Source organism: Notothenia rossii (genome assembly GCF_949606895.1).
Source record: "Notothenia rossii genome assembly, chromosome: 4".
NCBI lineage: Eukaryota > Metazoa > Chordata > Actinopteri > Perciformes > Nototheniidae > Notothenia > Notothenia rossii.
In genome coordinates this window covers 79,189,677-79,208,396 of record NC_136902.1, presented here as the reverse complement: position 1 = coordinate 79,208,396, position 18,720 = coordinate 79,189,677, and the positions used below count along the sequence as shown (strand labels likewise).

The following is an 18,720-nucleotide window of genomic DNA, read 5'->3' as shown; positions in this document are numbered from 1 at the left end:
GTCGAGAAGCACTTTCAGCTTGTAGGTATTGCACATTTGTTATTGGATTGTCCACTCGATACAGTCCACTTTTGATTGGAAATCAAACAATTAAAAAGCTTTAGGTGGCATTTCCCGATGCATACAGAAGATCACTCAAGCTAAAGCTCCTCAAGTGCTCGTTGTATGTTTGTGACTATATTATTCCCACCGTTTAGTCCTTGCTGAGGAATTTCATGTACAAATGTATGTGATTATTAATATATTGAAAAATGTAATGACCCTAACTAAGCTTACGAGAGGGACCCAGTGGCTCTTATATTAGAACCATTGAAACTAATGTCTTTAACGGATGTGTCACTGTGGATGTGTAATCTGCAATGATTTGTATCTGTTGTTTTTATTATCCATTTTATACTGATATTGAGCTATAGGCTATGTCAGAAATGAAGTTCAATTGAATTAGGACTTTGTGAAGGATCACACCTGATGAGAGGCTGACCATGTCCAAAAACCCTACAGCTGGCAGGTGGCTGCAGCACCAAGGACAGGGTACAGAAGTTTTCTAGCTTCAAGCATTTCAGAGCAGTTTTAAAAGAGAGAAAACATTTATTCCCAAAAAAATACCAAGTATTGTGGGAACAGAGCAACACTCTTCAATGGGATGAAGGATTTATTGCAACGCCCTTGATTGATTACAGATAACTATTATAATGAATATAGGCTACTATTGTTTTATTCTGTTGTGGTTTGTATTGAAGTTTGTCTGAAGCTTATGAAAGTATTTTTTAATGTCCTTGTTTAGGAAACAAAATTGTAAGCCAACGGTCTTGTTCTTGCTTGCGATTCAAGCGCGAGGCTCCTTTCCCGGGCAAAGCCCCTGAACCTGATTTGGATTCAGCCATGCAGAGTCTGAACAGGGCCGCTGAGAAAATGCATTGTCGGGGTTACTTCAGTTCCGCCCCGCAACCTGCATAACGACGTGTCGGCCAGTGAGAGCGTAGCGCTGTGGTAGAGGTTGTTTATGTGGAGTGCTGGGTTAGGGTTCCGCCCACCGAGGTATCTCTGATCGCAGGGCAGACAGGCAGAGAGTGTAAAATGGCGCACAGCTGTCGGTGGCGGTTCCCCGCTCGGCCCGGAGGGAGCTGCAACTCCGGTACCGGGAGGAGAGCGGGCCGAATTAGGGTTACTGCCTCTCTGCGAAATGTCTCTGGAGCCCACCCTATCGCAGCTGGGCTCGGACCCGGGTTTGATGCTGCACTACAGGTCTCTTCGGTTATCGGGAGCAACCTGCAGAAATTTCGGGATGTTTTGGGGGAATCGAGTGACTCGAGCAGCGGGGAGGTAAGCACAGCACCGGACAGCATCATTGTAACCCGGGAGCTTCGGTTAGACCAATGCCGGCCACGGGTTATACGGAGAGCCCGTTTCAGATGAACAGCTAACGGTTACTCTGCCTAACCGTTTACCATATTTTCCTCCTCATAACGTTAAGTGTGACTGTAAGCAAACTTGTCATTTCCAGGATGCTCAGTTAACTTTGAGTTGGTTGTTTGGCCTTAAACTCTACAGTAAGGCGTTATTACGTTGACTTTGGTTTCAAACAACACAAACACCCAATGTTTCTCAGATTTATAGTCACAACGGTCCTACTGGAAATAAAGTTTTCTTCCCCTCAGAGGAGTGTGAGGACAGGCTACATCCACACAGCTTGTTGGACTGGTGCTAACGTTGGTCTGCTAACCCGACCAAAACACTGTAGAGAAACACTGGTGTAATCTAGTTAATTAAAACATGCAATACAATAAACACCTAACCCTTTATAGGCTATATGTATATGACTAACACACAGTATGCAACTGAGCTGTACAAATGGTGTAATAGTTAGCTTCTTGACATTAGCTTGACGTGAAGCCTTTAAGGCTGAGCATGTTCCCTTCTAATTCATGTACATCAACACAGTCAAAGTTATCATACCGTTCTAGCATTAATATTCTTTTTTACAGTGAAATATGAAATAAACATCGGTGAATATTTGTAATAACGAGGGTTCATTGTGGTGTTATAGCACGGGTCCTTCAAGATAACCTGTAATGTGTTTGAAAACAAGAGATGTCAACTTTAAGGAGGTCCACAATTGGTAACAAGCTAACGTGAATTTAGCGTCTGTCTGCAACCTAATCCCTGAAAGGGTTTTTAATTAACCACTTTACCTGTTAGGGTTTTCATATAGGGCATTTTTGCCCCAAAAAAATCTTAATATTTGCAACAAGACCTCGAATGCTGGCTGTTTGCATTGAGGTGTCAACCTTATAGCGATGCTTGGCTAACATAGCTGATTGGTTAGCTCGCAGGCTAGCTGTCTACTAACAGCTAATACTACACCATTATTATCATGTCGTAAGCGGTGTTAAAGTTGCAGGTTTGCTCGGGAGGGTTGTTGTGTTTAACTCCGGTCAGCATTATGCTACGTATCGGGTTAATACACCGTAGCCAAAGTTGGCGAATATCATGCACAAAACTAAATCATTACCATTGCTGTTTGGTGTTAAGCTAGGACAGCTACCATGCTACGCACTCCGCCACGCTAGCCATCGGGGCTATTGCTGATGCATAGGAAAATGGGAGGTGGACATGTTTTCCCCTTCTCTACACAGCCAGTACGGAGCTATTAACAAAATAATATCGGTTTTTATCATGCTTGGAGAAGCCGTCTGATACACAGCCACATCTCAAAATCACTCTCCTCTGTGTTGCAATGCCTTACTAAGAGTGTATCGGCAGGGTTTGGTGTGTGATTCGTCTCGTTTTTATTAGAGAAACGAGACTTTCTAGTGACAGAGCGCATGCAGGGCTGCCTACAATAACAACGAGCCCCTTCTTGACGGGCCGTGTGATGTGGGGGTGTGTTCGCCTTAGCGAACTACCATCTTCCTCTTCCATGATGAGCAGCATGCGTTCATTGCAGTGGGAGTACACTGTGTGGGGATGTTTACCAGTAGCTCCACTGCTCCACAGACGGCTTATTTGGTTGTAGCACAGCATTGTTTACATGTGTTCTAGTTAGATATTCCGTTTTCTTATTCTGAACTTTAGAAAACGTGTGTGCATATATTTTTGAATAATTATAATGAGAATATAATAAGTCATTTTATAGCTTGGCAGCAGAATATATACATATATTTTGGATGTATTTTATAAAATAGTATTTTACACTATGCATGCAATAGAAACATGATTTATTTGTTATAAAATATAATATATGTGAGCAAATCACTTCTTAGGTAACTATGTCAATAAAGACAATATATCCGTATTTGGATGTGTGTAGGCAGACTGGACCAATACATCTATTGAACTTATATTATATAGGAGCATGCAGATTGTGGACACAACATGTTGATTTAGTTTACATACGTTTTACTTAAAATATCAATTGTGTGTTAAAATAAACTTATTTGAAAGACTGAAAATGAGTGAGATTAACAGTATTTGGAATGTGTGTACACAAAGACATTACAATCCAGTGCAACTTCAATGATATAAACATTTCAGACACGGCATGTGGATTTCCTTGATTTTTTTACATGCATGTGTGCTTTACATCCCATGATATTTCAGATAAACATTAATGTTACGTGAAACATCACCTGTTTAATGAATTGCTTTTTAAGTTTCCTGCCTTCCCATCCTGCAGTGAATGAGAGTTAAGCAGTATTTTGGATGTAAGGAGACAGACTGGGCCATTGAATCCCCATGGAACCTGAAACCTATGGGAGTTGCAGACACAGCATGGTGATTTTATTGATGGGCAGTGTGGTGTCTGTCTGGCCAGAGCAGAGCAGGATTGTTCAGGCTCACTGCAGCCTGCTGAGCCCACAGGGCTACCCTGAACAGAGCGCCAGCCGGACACTTGGCCACCCCTCCTTCTTCCATGCAGGAAGAAAGACCCAAATCCACTTCAGACAAACGCAACCCCGTCTGAGAGGCAGAGCAACTTTTCTTCTGACAGCTGCCACTTTGGAATGGATTACTAAGCCTATTGGGGTCGCTCAAAGGGGTGCTTGTCGGCTGTAGCTGTCTAAATGAAGGCATTTGTTAGCTTTTGTATGTGTGTAGGGAATTAATTTTCTTGATCCGGCCAAATTGGCGTTGCCTTTTTTTTGGTGCTGCGTGAAGTCCATGTCGATTTTTTTTGTAAATGTGACCTTATCACCCCTACCATCAAAACCACAACTCCCACTCACTGTCCACCTCATCAGAGTTTGCCTCATTTTCCCTTTTTGTTCTTGGTCCATTAAATCATGCCTTCTGCTGCATGTATTCCAGATTATTACCAATGTTTAATCGCTCATACAAAAGTGCTGCTGAATAGATGTTTAAACCCAATCATCTCTGTGCCTCACTGGTTTGATAGAAATAGTGTGTTTGAGCGGAAGGGGCTTCAGTCCAGCAGGTGTTTGGCCTATTTAAATGGAACCCCCCTCATCCTTTTCCCCCCACCCGCTTACCCATCCCCGAGACAGCGTGTGGATTGGAGCAGGAAGCTTTGTGTCTGCTTTTATTCTAGCTCTCACAAAGTGCGGGCGGCTGAAAGAGCACAGGCAGGGATATCAAAGAGTGTGGGGCGACCCCCCTCTTTCCAACGGGACAACGCTGGGAGGAGAATTAGTCACAGACCCTCCCATCCATGGCTTTATTCGGCAACAGCAGAATGCTTTAGGAGTTGCCTGACTGGGAGAAAGGCGGCAATTGTGTTGTCTTTCTTAGTGTGTGTGTGTGTGTGTGTGTGTGTGTGTGTGTGTGTGTGTGTGTGTGTGTGTGTGTGTGTGTGTGTGTGTGTGTGTGTGTGTGTGTGTGTGTGTGTGTGTGTGTGTGTGTGTGTGTGTGTGTGTGTGTGTGTGTGTGTGTGTGTGTGTGTGTGTGTGTGTGTGTGTGTGTGTGTGTGTGTGTGTGTGTGTGTGTGTGTGTGTGTGTGTGTGTGTGTGTGTGTGTCAGACTGTATACCCCTTTTTGCACTCAGGAGTAGGCGTGACGTCTTTGTCTTTAGTTTGATTAGAACTTCAATTCAAGCTGCTTGCATGGGTGGGTAGGAGGGGTTGTGTATTTCTGCCAGCCTGTGGAGAGAAACCGTGTGCACGTGCCAATCAGTCTGTTTGTCTTTGTCCGTTGACTGTCCTACGGTGCGAGGTGTAGCAAGAGGAGTCATCTTGCCTTGGAGGGTGTTTGTTTTGGTCTGTGTGCTGTTGAGCAAATGTGAAAATGTTACACTTACTGTTTGGACACTTGAAAAAACAAATGTCCACCTTTTGCTGTGGGCTGACAGGGCTCACAAAGTGGTGCAACTGTTTGTTTCATCTGGTAAAGGAAACAAGATGTTCTGAGAAGTGTCTTTCACACATGCCTTTTGGCATTACTCATATTTGCTTATTTGTATAGTTGTATCTAGTTAGAGGTATTCTTGGAAGTCCTCTGTGGCCTTTCTTTGAAATGTGTCATCAGAGGGTCATATAGGAGTATTTGCTCATCGCCAATTTACATTACAGGAAGGGATGATGCATCGGTGTGTACGCTGAATCCAAGAGGAAATCTTTCAGGAATGTGTACGGAAAATGTTGTTTTCAGACTACAAAGGATTCTTAAGATTTGTTCTCTTCCATCCCTCCACTCAGTCTGAGTCACATTCACCTCAACCCTTTCCTCCTCCTGTTTTGTTGTTAACCTGTCTCAAAGTAGAAAAACCTCAACATTTTAAATCAATTTAGCCCTTTTTATTGTTATACTGTAATATAAGATTTCATCACAGTAGTTCATTTTGTGTTATGTTTTAATGTTCTGGTGAATGTTAATGAAAATGCAGATACCACTGTTCTGTTTGCGTAAAAAGGTAACTTTCTTTTACTAAGATTTATGCATTAATGGTTTGTTCTTTATTCTATTATAGTATAATTGGGATGTTGATTCATAAATGAAAACTTTAAAAAAAAGTGGATCACACTGCATCATCCGTTTACAAAGGGGGATTCGTGGCTTGGGGTGTGTGAGGCAGTTTGGTTGTGGGCGAGGCAGGTGTCGCATACAGTAACTGCTGGGCCTGGGTTTCCAGTCAAACTCAAAACATTTCATTACGTCGTGTCTTGTACAGTCATTTATGTTGGCCCTAACCTTGTTTCCAAACAGTTATGTTTTGTGTACAAACCCCCTAATTCTTATCACAAGAAAATGCATCTCTACGGATTATGAATATTTTCCTGGAGCACTAGAGAGATGGAAATGCATGAAAGTTAAATGTAATAATAACTTTGCTTAATGTTGCCAGTGAATGTACTGTAGTAAGGTATTGCTAATTAGCTGCAATAGTATTGCAGCGGAAATAGTCGGCTGATTACGATAAGAGTTTTCTTTTGGTTTATAAACTTGGTTTGATCTGCTTCCGTTATTTGGTCAGTTTTGAATCCTCTGACTCCATGAGCATCTGCATGTTAGAGCTGTGTGCACATACCTTTCTTATGAAGACTAACTGTGATTGTTACTGTAAATGAGTCTTAATCAATCAAAGTCTTATATTCCGTCATTAAAAATGAAGTTGCATTTCAGAAAACAACTTGTTAAGCAAAAAGTAACTCTTAGGTTAAAGCAGGGGTGTCAAACTCAACTTCATCGAGGGCCACATCAGCATTAAGGTTGCAGTCAAAGGGCCGGTTGTAACTTTAAGATATATAAAAATACATATATAAATATTTAATATATATAAAATAATGTATTATATTACATTATTGCCTCTGCATTGGATTATTATCGGATAGGTGAATAACTTAATAATTAACTACGTCTGAAAGCAGAAGTCTAGGGCAAATAATTACAACTCTCTTCAGTGCGCATGTCACAAAAATGATTTAAAAAGCAAAGCCACATTCTAAGAAAAAAGTCAAATTTTGAAAAAAGTGTCAAATTCTAAGAAAAAGGCATATTTGAGATGCATTGTGGGACATGTAGTTTATGGGCAACTTGCTTCTGTAAATCGGCATGTAACCGTAAAATAAACATATTATATTCTTTGCAAGCTCTTGTGGGGCCGCATGAAGTTAAGTCACGGGCCGGATTTGGCCCCCGGGCCTTGAGTTTGACACCCCTGGGTTAAAGCAAGGATTATACCATAATAATCCTGAATCTGGAAAAACGAATTGCCTATAACCAGTTTGATTTCTCCTAAATGTTACCTTGAAAGACAGTAAAAGTCCTGTTAGCTTTCTCAAAGTGAGAAAATGCTGTGAAACGTTCACATCCGTCTCAAACCTTAAGGGACAGTCCCTGACTTCTGCATCATGTGCTAGTGTGGCTTCCACAATGACTCCGATCGGTCTACTTTTATTAATCTTTTAGTGATTTAAATAAAGTATTTTTGACATTGATCAGTAACATGAGATGGGACAAATCAGCAGGAGGTGAAACAGCTCAGGGTTTCATGCTGAGACTGACAGCAAAAGCCAGCAAATGAAGAAGAACCACTTGAACAATTTTTGCGAAAATAGAAAGAAGCAAAGAGAAACCGTGGTCCTTAAGTAACCTTTTAACCCGCAAGGAAAAGGAAGTACATGAACCTTACCTTGCTAGTGTACTACAGTGTTTACTTCTTAAAGTTCCCTCCCTGTTTCTGCCCTACAGCTCATGGTGACCCTGGTGTTTCACACGCTGCTGCTCTGTGCTCAGCAGCCAGTGGGCGGGATGGCAGCGCGCGAGCAAGCAATGAGTGACTGACTGAATATGTGTTTGGGAGCATGGCAGGGAAGGAAAGAGGAGGCTTGTAGTGTGTGGGAGGCCTGTTTAGATTGGGATTTGGCAAGCTTCTGCATGAGCATGTTGAGACCGTTGAAACCCCAAGCCCCTTTCATCCTCAATGCTCCCAGGAGACGACTGCGCTTCCTCTGTTGTTGATGGTGCATGTGGTCAAGATGCTGCTTCCTTGTCTCTTTTCCTCCTCTCCTCTTCACCCTCCTCCCACAGTCCTCCTCCTCCTCTTTTCACTCATGTTTGCCTCGCCTGTGCTCCCCTCCCCCGCATCCTCACTCCTATGTTCTGCTTGTTTACATCTTGCTGTGCAGTTCACGCGCAGGGTATGCAGGTTTTTTTTCTTCCTCCAACCGTGTGGCACGTGTAGTTGACAGATTCAGGAGGTACATGTGCGCATGTATCAGTGTGTGTGCACACGGACCTGTGCAGCCAGCTCAATACATGCTGTGATGTCATTGACGGTTACTCGCACTATTACAGCGAGTCAGAGCTGGCCATTGGTACTCCGCCCCCCTCCGCTCTGCAACAACCCCAACCAAGAGCAGAAGCTTGCTCGGAGAGGAGGGGATGCTGGTAGTATATGGAGGAGAGGGGAAGAGGAGAGAGAGGCCTAAGGAGATGAGGAGTAGTTGATGCTGACATCAGTATTGCCTGCCAGTATAAACAGCAGTATGGACTGTCTGTTATTGTTGTTTGTTTATATGTACAACAGATGAAAGAGGCAGCTTTGTAGCATACATTATTGGTTTTAATATATGTATTAATTAGATTCCAAAGTGAGCGTGTTTCAGACACATTTAAGAATCAATTATTCATATTACAATGTGTGTAAGTCGTAGCTGGTACAAATCAGTTTGCATGTGCACACACACTTGCATGGACTACACTTTGGATAGCAGCTGCTCTACAAACTGGGCCAACGAGACCTCCACTGCATCCCCACACGCTTCTATAAATAAAGATGATGAAATGACATGCTCACCTCCACTCTTAAACACACACTGATTGCAAGAAGGATCAGCATACTGAAGATTTTGAATCATCCTCCAGTGGTTTCTCTGTTGCATATTTCAAAGCTTTACTGAAGTATGAGAAGAACGATGGAGTCACTGTAGATACCACTTTTACAGTTTTATAAAAAATGTTCCCCCACCATCATCAAAATTACTTTAGAAAGTGAAATGTCAAGTGCAACTCATGTTGTATTTGCTTACATTTGTTTCTGGAGTATAGTATGTGTTGGTTGTGCAAGAACATGGCACCTCATTGATTACACATCCTGTTAAATCTGCCATGTGAGGTTCTCACATGCCTATTGACACATGATTAGTTCCTAGGACTAGACAGATGGGCGATTAGGCTTTGTTGGTGTTTCTTTAAACATATTTGATTCCACTAAGGTGATAAGATACCATTCACACAGAGATACTTTTATGTGTTTCAGTGGAAAAATTTGACATGAGTGATTCATAAAAGGTCAAACTGTCAAAATATAGTATAATAAAGTATAATATCCGGCCAACTATTTGAGGAATGGACTGAATGACATTTGGTATAGACATTCTTGGTGACTGAAGCATGACTCCTCATGTCTTTGGTGATGCCCTTTAAGTGAACGTAACTAACAGGACAGTCATTTCCTTCCGTTTGAAAAAATCTAGAACTAATGAACAGACTTCTCAATTTCTTGGGAAATAAACCGTTGGAGTAATGTTAGGATAGTAACCAAAGTAACAGTTAAGTGTAGATGCTTTTAGAAGTTGTCAAAGCTGAGCCACATTTAAGTACAACCAATTCTTAGTTTTTACTTCCATCCAAGTTTCGCACTGTACATAGGATAAACCCTTTACATCTAGGCAACAGTGTTTCCTTACTTCTGGTGGTAAGCCGCAAGCCTTACATGTTTGGCCTCGCGAGTAAAGCTCATAAGCTGATAGTTAATAAGCATTAAAACCTCAGACTGCTCTACAGTAAGAATATAGGCATTTTTTTCTTTCCTTTCTTTTTACTCTAGCTGTCTTTAGAGCTGTCTGTGTAAGATCAACTACCATAGCGTTTTACTGTTCACTCAGGGAGCTGGAACGCAGTTCAACGTGTTAGACACCAAGTTAGATTTGTCTTTTCGGTTGTGGTCTGAGCCTCCTTTAAGTGCAAGCATGTCATCCCAAAAGCCATTGAAATGTGTGAGCACCAGAGAAAGCAAGCAGGTGAAAGTGAGATTCAGGACATAATTCGAGCCCGTAGTGTGGTTTTCATTTGAGTCACTTCAAAAATGACTCAACCGTTGCATACCTAGGCCAACTTCAAGCTTACTTTGTGCCATGATTGATGCTGTAAATTTGACTTGTTAACCAACATTGCTTCTTGCCTGTATTTTAGCAAAATGATATGGTCGCAAAACATTCATAATCTTCTTTTTATTTCTAGGAAGAAGCATTTGGAGGATTTGCACCGATTGCTGAACAGGAAAGAATACAGAGCCCTTCAACACCCCCATCAGGTAAAGTGACTTTACTCTTCTCTTAAGATGCCTACGCACAAACAGGTTATTTAAACATGCTTACTAAAGGGCCTCTGTTTGTTCTCTGTTTTTATCAGATACCCCAACCATACAGGAAAAGAAGCCTAGAGGACGTCCCCCACGGGCCCTGTCTACCCTGAAATGTGCTGCAAGTCTACCTTCCTCCTCGTCCCTTCCCTCTCCCACACAGGCAAAACCTGATGGCCCTGACAGGCCAGCTGAGAAGGTAAAAAGGCTGCCTGGGAGGCCACCTGGCACTGGGGAAAAGAGAAGAGGTCGACCTCCGTCTTCAAGTAGCAAGAAAGCTTGGAGTGCAGGCGGCCATGCAGCAGGGGAGGACAGTCGAGCAGCTGGGTCTGAGCTGGGCATGGACACAGAGGAGGAGAAGGACAGAAAGGGCTCTGCCCAGCCACATGACGCAGAGGCAAAGCTCCCCAAAGGTGGGCGGGGTGAATCCAAAGTTACAAACCTGAAGAGGCTGAGAGCAACCAAACTCGCCCCTCTCAAGTCACGGCTAAAGACTTTGCCTGGTGTACCCAGACGCAGACGCGGGCGACCGCCCTCAGCTGAACGTCTGAAAGCTGAAGCAGCAGCTGCTGCTGCGGCACAGCTGTCTACCTCCATTGAATATGGAGAAGGTAAACAGAAGGCCTTTAGAGGGGATAGAGGCACAGAAACACACGCTCCTCAGGAGCCCATGCTGAGGAATGTGGGTGATGCTGAGCACCAGGACTCTTCCAATCCACCTGCCTCCCCGTCTCCCTCCAAGCCAGGCAAGACAGTGGGCCTCAGAAAAAGCCCCCGCCATAGAAAGCCTGTCAGGATTGTGCCCTCTTCAAAACGCACTGATGCAACCATTGCCAAACAGTTGCTGCAACGCGCTAAGAAAGGAGCGCAGAAGCGTCTGGAGAAAGAAGCTGTAACCATCGGGGGGAATGGGAGAGGAACTATTGACACTGGCATCAGGAAGACGCAGCTGAAGAACATTAGGCAGTTCATCATGCCTGTGGTCAGCACCGTCTCTCTTCGCATCATCAAAACCCCCAAGCGCTTCATTGAAGATGAGGGCAACTTTGGAACGCCACCACCCCAAATGAAGATAGCACGGTTAGAAGCAGCCGCCTCATCTGTCGCCGCCTCTGCCCAACCCACCTCCACCCCCTCCTCTACGCCGTCTCCTGCACTGGTCTCACCCACACCTGCTTCTACGAGCAGCGGCACCACGGCTCCCATTGACTCCCTCCCCCCCCCTCCACCTCCTGCCCCGATCCCCGCTGTTCCATCAGCATCCGCTAGTCTGCTCAACAGCAACACCAACAATGGCGCCAACGGGCGGTTTAGCAGCAGCGCGGCGTCTTGCGGCTCCAGCGCTGTGTCGCAGCACTCGTCCCAGCTCTCCTCTGCAGAGTCTTCCAGGTCCAGCAGCCCCAGTTTGGATGATTCATCGTGCGACTCCCAGGCTTCTGAGGCCACGCAAGCTTTGTCAGAGCAAGAGGATCACTCTCCCTCCTCCCAGGGCGAGAGAGAGGCCACCCGTTTACACAGCTCACGGCCTCCCTCTCCGCCCTCTGAGCCGGAGCCGGAGCGGGAGCGCGTGAGGATGGAGAGGAGTCGACGAGGGCGGAGGGGACAGATGATGGGCCGGGGGAGTCAGATCCAGAGGGTGAGAGAGCCTCTAACCGCTGGGGCTAAAAAACCCATCATCAGCCCACCAACAGGAGTGCTGTTGTCCTCTTCTTCACTTGTAAATTCCCAGCAGGCTTCATCCACAGCCTCCTCGTCTTCTTCACCTCCGCCTCCCCCTCTCCTCTCCCCTCCACAGCCTCCCCAGTCAACTTCCTCCAATACAGCTGCAATCAGTGAACACCACTCGCAGTCCCCCTGGATGACTCACCCCATGCCTCAATTCATGTCTGGACCGTCAGTGCTGTCCGGCTTATCGGACAAACGAAACCGCTCGATTTTGAGAGAACCCACCTTCCGCTGGACGTCCCTGTCCCACCCTGAGCAGCAGTACTTTTCCTCAGCTAAATATGCCAAGGAGGGCCTCATCCGCAAGCCCATATTTGACAACTTCCGCCCCCCACCTCTCACACTTGAAGACGTCGGGCTGTTGCCCCAAGGAGTGAGTGGAGCAGGGGGAGCTGCTCCAGCGGTGTTCCCCGCACAAGGCAGCGGAGCAGGAACAGGGACTCGACTATTTGCCCCTCATCACTCACACACCCACCACCAACATGCCTCTTCGTCCCGCTTCGACGCTCCACAACAGAAGCGGAGCCCGTTGCTTCGTGCTCCACGGTTCACACCCAGCGAGGCCCACTCTCGAATCTTTGAGTCTGTTACCCTTCACTCCTCTTCTGGAAGCAGCCCTGGCTCTCTCTCGCCGCACCAGACGTCCTCGAGCTCCCACAGAAGCTCGCGGCGCAGGAGGCGGCTCATCTCTCTAACACCACGCAGTCACCCACGGTCTCCTTCCCACTCAATGACCAGACGCAGCAGCCATGGAGGCCCGATATCTATGGGGAAAGGTTCCTCGGAGATGTCTGCGCTGTCAGGCTCCGTCTCCTGTAGTAACCCCAGCTCTTTGCCAGGGGTTTCTGCAAGTTCACTAGCCACTAGTGCCTTAACTCCTCCTCCTTTCAGCACCTTCTCCACAGTATCAATGGGTCTGGCCCCACAAGGGACACCTGATAGCAGGAGAGGGGCTGCCGGGAACGCGCCTCCTTTGTCAACCACATCATCCACTTCTTCCCCACTTTTCCCTCTCTTTCCTTCCAGTGCCCAGGACACAGGGCGAGGAGCTGGGAAAGGAGGTAAAGAAAAATGTATTTCTGCTCCCCAGGAACCTGCTTCAAAGGACAAAGAAAGGGACTCCGAGAAAAACCGAGAGAAGGAGAAAGAAAATAAGAGGGAAGGGAGAAAGGATTTTGAGAAGAGAAGTAAAGTTTCTCCACCAGATGGCTCCCCCAATGCACCTTCCAGCCTGTTTACTGTTGACGGGAGGGACGAAGATGCCCTTTTATATATTGCTCCCAAAAAGGCTCCAGGTAGAAAAAAGTCTACGTCAGTTGACACGGTTTCTGACACTGCTTCCTCAGAGGTGCGCGTGCCCCATTCCACTGTTCCTATCTCCATTGCTAAAGGACGTCTATCCAAGAAAGTCAGACCCTCTGAGAAAGGAGTCGAGGCGGAGGAAGAGGAGAAGGAGAAAGAAAAACAAAGTGCTCCTAGCCAGCAGACAGCAAACCTTCCAGGGCAGCCAGGCAGACAACAGCTCCCTGTCTCCTCTCTAGGATCAATGTTGGCACAAGCAGAGAAACAGCCTGTGACCGACAAGCGTGTAGTTAGACTACTAAGAGAGGCCAAAGCCCAGCTCTTCGAGATAAAGAAGAATAAGCTGAAGCCTGCAGAGCCGATGAAGGGCCAGGTCAGTTTCTCTGCTCATGTCTTGCTGTCATAGTGATTGTGTCTCCTCAACAAAGCTTCTCTGTTTATCTCGTTCTCATCATAATGCCAAAAGCAGGTGACTTTACACGATGCTATGAATAATCTGTACTCAAAGTGAAACTTGATAATAGGAAAGTCCCACAGAGGGGGTTACTCAAGGGGAATTCTGTAGCCTCATACATTATGCAGAAAGCAGCATGGGCTGTTCTTTTTTAAGTATTTTCCAGAATATACTCATCTAATCTAAACATTAGATAATTATAGGCAGTGTTCGCACGTTTTCAAGAAAATAAAAATTCCCTGTCCCAGTTGACTCATGGCCTCGACTTTGTATCGCCTCTGTCAGCTCATTATCATCATCATCCACACACAAACAACAAATTAAAATGACATCCTAGGGACATAAACAGAATGCTAAAATGTCGATTTGTTGCATTGCACATTTGTGGTGGTGTATGTTTGTCTCTGTATTTTTTGATATGAAGTTTCTTACTTTTGTTGTGCTACTTGTGTGCAGAGTCAAGAGAGTGACTCTTCAGAGGCCTCGGTCCGGGGTCCACGCATCAAGCATGTATGTCGTCGTGCAGCTGTGGCTCTTGGCCGTAACCGGGCAGTGTTCCCTGACGACATGCCCACCCTTAGTGCCTTGCCCTGGGAGGAGAGAGAGAAGATCCTATCTTCCATGGGGAATGATGGTGAGGCACACTCAACTTCATTCTTATTTGACCTGCATGTGGATAACAACCTCTTGGCTGTGACCCTTTGGCTTTTTTTTTTAGAGCTTTTTTTTTTGTTTCAAACAATAATTCAGTCAAATATATCTTTCAGTCACATTTTCAGTTTTTCCAGTTGTATCAATACTATCCTTAATAGGTTTCAAGTATTAGTCAACCAGTATCAGAGTACCACTCCAGGGCTAAAAAAAGAAAGTGTAATAAAGATTGCCTACCTTAGAAAATAGACCCTTTGGCTTTTATATAAAACACTTCATATAATGACAGTACAGGAAAACATTTTAAAGATTTGAAATTATAAAAATGAAAACCAAACTACAAATTAGCAGGATTATGACTTTAATCGTCATATTTATTAGGGTATTTGGTAGTGTGCTGTTTTTAAAGGTTCAATTCTACAATTTGACAGAACTGTCTGAGCGTTTGTTATTTAAGACCCAAAACCTGCGTGAGTTCTGAAACGTTGTGCAGCATGCCATGCAGTGATGACGGGCTTATCACAAGAGCAGAGATATCCACTCATCAATCAGAACACAAGTACACAGTGAAGTGGTGATGGAGCGAACAGAGCTTGGCTGCTCCGTTCCTGTTATTTTGACTGCTTTCATGCCATGTAGGAACATGTGAGTTGCTGTCAGGCCAGAGGACCTGATGTCAGTGACATATCAATAGCTCAGTTATATATTGTGTTACAAAGTAGATGCATTAAGTAATATATCTATATATATATTTTTTTATATATATATATAGATATATTAGGGATGCCAGCGATTATTCGATTTTTCGAATATTTGTTACAGTCTCCATAATCGAAAATTATTTTTTAAATTCGATTTTATTTATATATATTTTTATTATTATTTATGTTTTTCTTTTTTTTCCTGGCTTAGTTTCAACCAAAATATAGACTAATGCTAATAATAGTAATAGTATTAATAACTCCAAATGGCCATTAGTCACACCACCAGTTTGTTTTACTGTAAACTTGGAGGAAGCCAGCAGCACACCGACCCCCCCCCCCTCTCCGTCACACGCGCGATTGATTTATTGGCAAATTATTTCTACCCGTTGAACCTTTTGCTATGGATTACTTAAAAAAAAACTAACACATAAAAGCCTAGTTTTTGTGTAGCTCAATTTCGCTTTAGCCAATGAGGTGTCCATTGACAAGGATAAAAGTGTATCCTAAAGGCAATGATTGAAAATATATAGAGCCTTAATCTTTTGTTTAGAATTGTTAAATTACCAGCTGAATCAGTTGTGTTTTTTTCTCCAAATTGTAAAATGGTCATGCTTATATGTGCTTAGCAACAATCTAGGAATAACTTTTCTTCCTGGCTTTTTCTGACAGGTCTTAAGACTTTTCAGTATCTAATCCCTATTGAGTAGAGTATATCCTGTACAATCTTATGTCAGTAATGATGTTCTATTTGTGATCTCTCCTTTATTATAGACAAGTCATCAGTAGCAGGCTCCGAGGAGGCCGAGCCGCAGTCCCCTCCCACAAAGCCACGGGAGACGCGGCAGAAATCTGTTCAAGACGCTCCTCCCAAGAAGGGCCGCCGGTCGCGCCGCTGTGGTCAATGCTCGGGCTGCCAAGTTCCAGAGGATTGTGGTGTCTGTACCAACTGTCTCGACAAGCCTAAATTTGGAGGGCGAAACATCAAAAAGCAGTGCTGCAAGTGAGTCATAGATCATGATCTGTTTGTCACAATAGATTATCACAATGTTTCACCAAGTTTTCATAACCAATTGATTTATTACATTTTTTTTTTTTTTTTTTTATAATTGCATTTTAAAGAAAATAAAAGTTACATGTTGTCCCTCTATTCAGGATGAGGAAGTGTCAGAACTTGCAGTGGATGCCCTCGAAGATGTTTCTCCAGAAGCAAGGCAAAGGAAAGAAAGACAAGAAAAAGAACAAATTGTCTGAGAAGAAGGAGGCTCTCAATCCGGTCAAGGGTCCGATCTCAGAGTCAGGCCCTAAGCCCCCGCCTGCACCACCAAAGGAGGAACCTCCCCGCAAAAAGAGTGACACTCCCCCACTCAAGCTGGCAGAGGAGAAGTCGAGACAGCAGTCGTTGTCAAAGCAGTCGTCTCCAGCCCTCGCATCTTCCCCCGCCCCCCTCGACCCCCCCCAGGCGCTTAGCACAGTCCCAGCCCAGTCCCAGTCTCCTGCCCCGACACCAGACTCCAAACCGCCCTCAGTCACGAGCAGCGTCTCCACCAAGAAGGGAAACAAACCACAGCAGTCTGTCCCGACCTCTTCCTCCTCGTCATCGTCATCCTCCTCTTCCACTTCATCGTCTTCTTCATCCTCATCCTCTTCTTCCTCGTCATCTTCAGCCCAGAATTCCCCCTCACAGTCGACGCAATCTCATCAACAACTACAACAACTACAGCAACAACAACAGCAACAACAACAACAACAACAACAACAACGGCCTATCACCAGTCAGGCACCTTCAAAAAAAGAGGCTTCACCCAAGATTCCTCTGAGCGAGCTCAAGAAGAAGCCTCAGCAGCAATCATCACAACAGCAGAGCTCAACTACAACCATGTCAGATACAGGTGGATAACATGTGCAGCCTTATGTCCTATAGTAAAGGAAAAATAAATATATCGTTTATACTTGACTGTATTCTTATATGTATGTCCTGTTTCTTTTGCATAGTTGAATCAAAGCCGTTGAAGAAGCCAACTTCTCGACCTATTCCTCCATCACCTAAACAGAGACCGAAAGACAAGGTAAACAGTAGTCACTTGTATTTTATATTTTTTTCCTTTTCACATATGTGGAATGCTCACCTATAATTTGTGATATTCACCCTCCTCTCTCACTCTCCTCTTGTCTAATAACACGAATAGCCGCTGACCACTAAACCCACCAGCAGCAGTACTTTAAACTGGCTAAGCACTCCCTCGACTAGGGGCCAGGCGAAGTCCAGAGCGCCCTGCGACGGAGTGCATCGTATCAGAGTGGATTTCAAGAGGGACCATGATGTGGAGAAGGTGTGGGAGGCTGGCGGCCTCAGCCTGCTCAGCTCTGTGCCTGTCACACCCCGGGTGCTCTGCTTCTTATGTGCAAGCAGCGGGAATGTTGAGGTGAAAAAACGATTTGCTAATGCTAATAATTCCACCTGTATCCTACCGGTGTCTGTATTTATCACCCATCCTTTCTCTATTTGTTGTTTCTCTCTTCTCCTCTATCTAGTTTGTCTTCTGCCAGGTATGCTGTGAACCGTTCCATCTTTTTTGCCTGGGGGAGTCAGAGCGGCCCCTCCAGGAGCAGTTTGAGAACTGGTGTTGTCGACGGTGCAGGTTCTGCCAAGCCTGTGGACGGCAGCATCAGAAAACTAAAGTAAGCCCTTCTGTTCAGTGTTGTTTGTTTAGTTATACACTCAAATGCTACATTTGAAGTGAAAGTGTGCAAAGCCTGGACAATCTTCCCTTGAAGGAAACCGGCTAGCCTTTCCAGCAGTCAGCACTTAATCAGCTTATTTGATTCCTGCCATGATATAATCATTCAATTCAAGTACTGTGTAATTTGTGCATGATGTGAGATGATCTCTGAAGTCCCATTTGAAGGGGCCCTGTGGAGTTTCTGCCTTAACTGTCTATGTTATTTTTAACATTATACAGCACAGGGGAGGGGGGGGGGGCAAAACGGCATTTCCTGACTTTGCTGGTGCATTTCTTTGTTTCTCTGCACATCAGGGAAGTGGTGTAAAACCATTGGCAGGATGTGTGTCAACTGAATGTAGATGCAAGTGCACTAGCGTTCAAGTGGACGAAAAAAAAAAACCAGGGACACAATAAAAAGAATATTGCTACATAGTGCTTATCGACAAAACTCAACAGGGCAACCTTTGATGTGCCTTGAATATCAAGCAAAAAAAATTCAGTTTCATAGAGAGAAAGTCTCATGAAACAATTGTAAACCTGTCCATGTCTTTTTAAAATTTTGGTACGCATGGATGGGTATTTGTGTGGAAGTAGAAAAGAAAAAAGCTGTGTGTGTCGCTAATTGTGTCGAGCCAAATCCAAAAACAATATTGCACTTAAGTTGCTGTCTTAAACCTGACGAGTTCTATACACCACCCACTAAAGCTTCCTCCTAAAGCCTTAGATAATCTCATGGTCCATGACGCCCGCTTATGAATGTGGCTCTCAATAAACGCATAGTTAGAGCTCTGAGTATCATGCTACCACATTATTATGACTTGAGAACACTGTTATGTTGAATCT

At 44.5% G+C, this 18,720-nt stretch overlaps 1 protein-coding gene across 1 annotated transcript in view; it reads left to right on the top strand.

Annotated features, from left to right (window-relative positions):
- Nucleotides 1-1,003: 1,003 nt before the first annotated feature.
- Nucleotides 1,004-18,720, top strand: part of kmt2a (lysine (K)-specific methyltransferase 2A) — a gene marked incomplete at its 5' end in the record, with an annotated part of 37,531 nt that continues 19,814 nt past the window's right edge. The window contains 10 exon segments of the mRNA XM_079673862.1: nucleotides 1,004-1,042; nucleotides 1,045-1,323; nucleotides 10,198-10,270; nucleotides 10,369-13,718; nucleotides 14,256-14,433; nucleotides 15,926-16,154; nucleotides 16,307-17,043; nucleotides 17,147-17,220; nucleotides 17,341-17,577; nucleotides 17,687-17,864. Coding sequence (XP_079529988.1) covers nucleotides 1,004-1,042; nucleotides 1,045-1,323; nucleotides 10,198-10,270; nucleotides 10,369-13,718; nucleotides 14,256-14,433; nucleotides 15,926-16,154; nucleotides 16,307-17,043; nucleotides 17,147-17,220; nucleotides 17,341-17,577; nucleotides 17,687-17,864 — 5,374 coding nt within the window.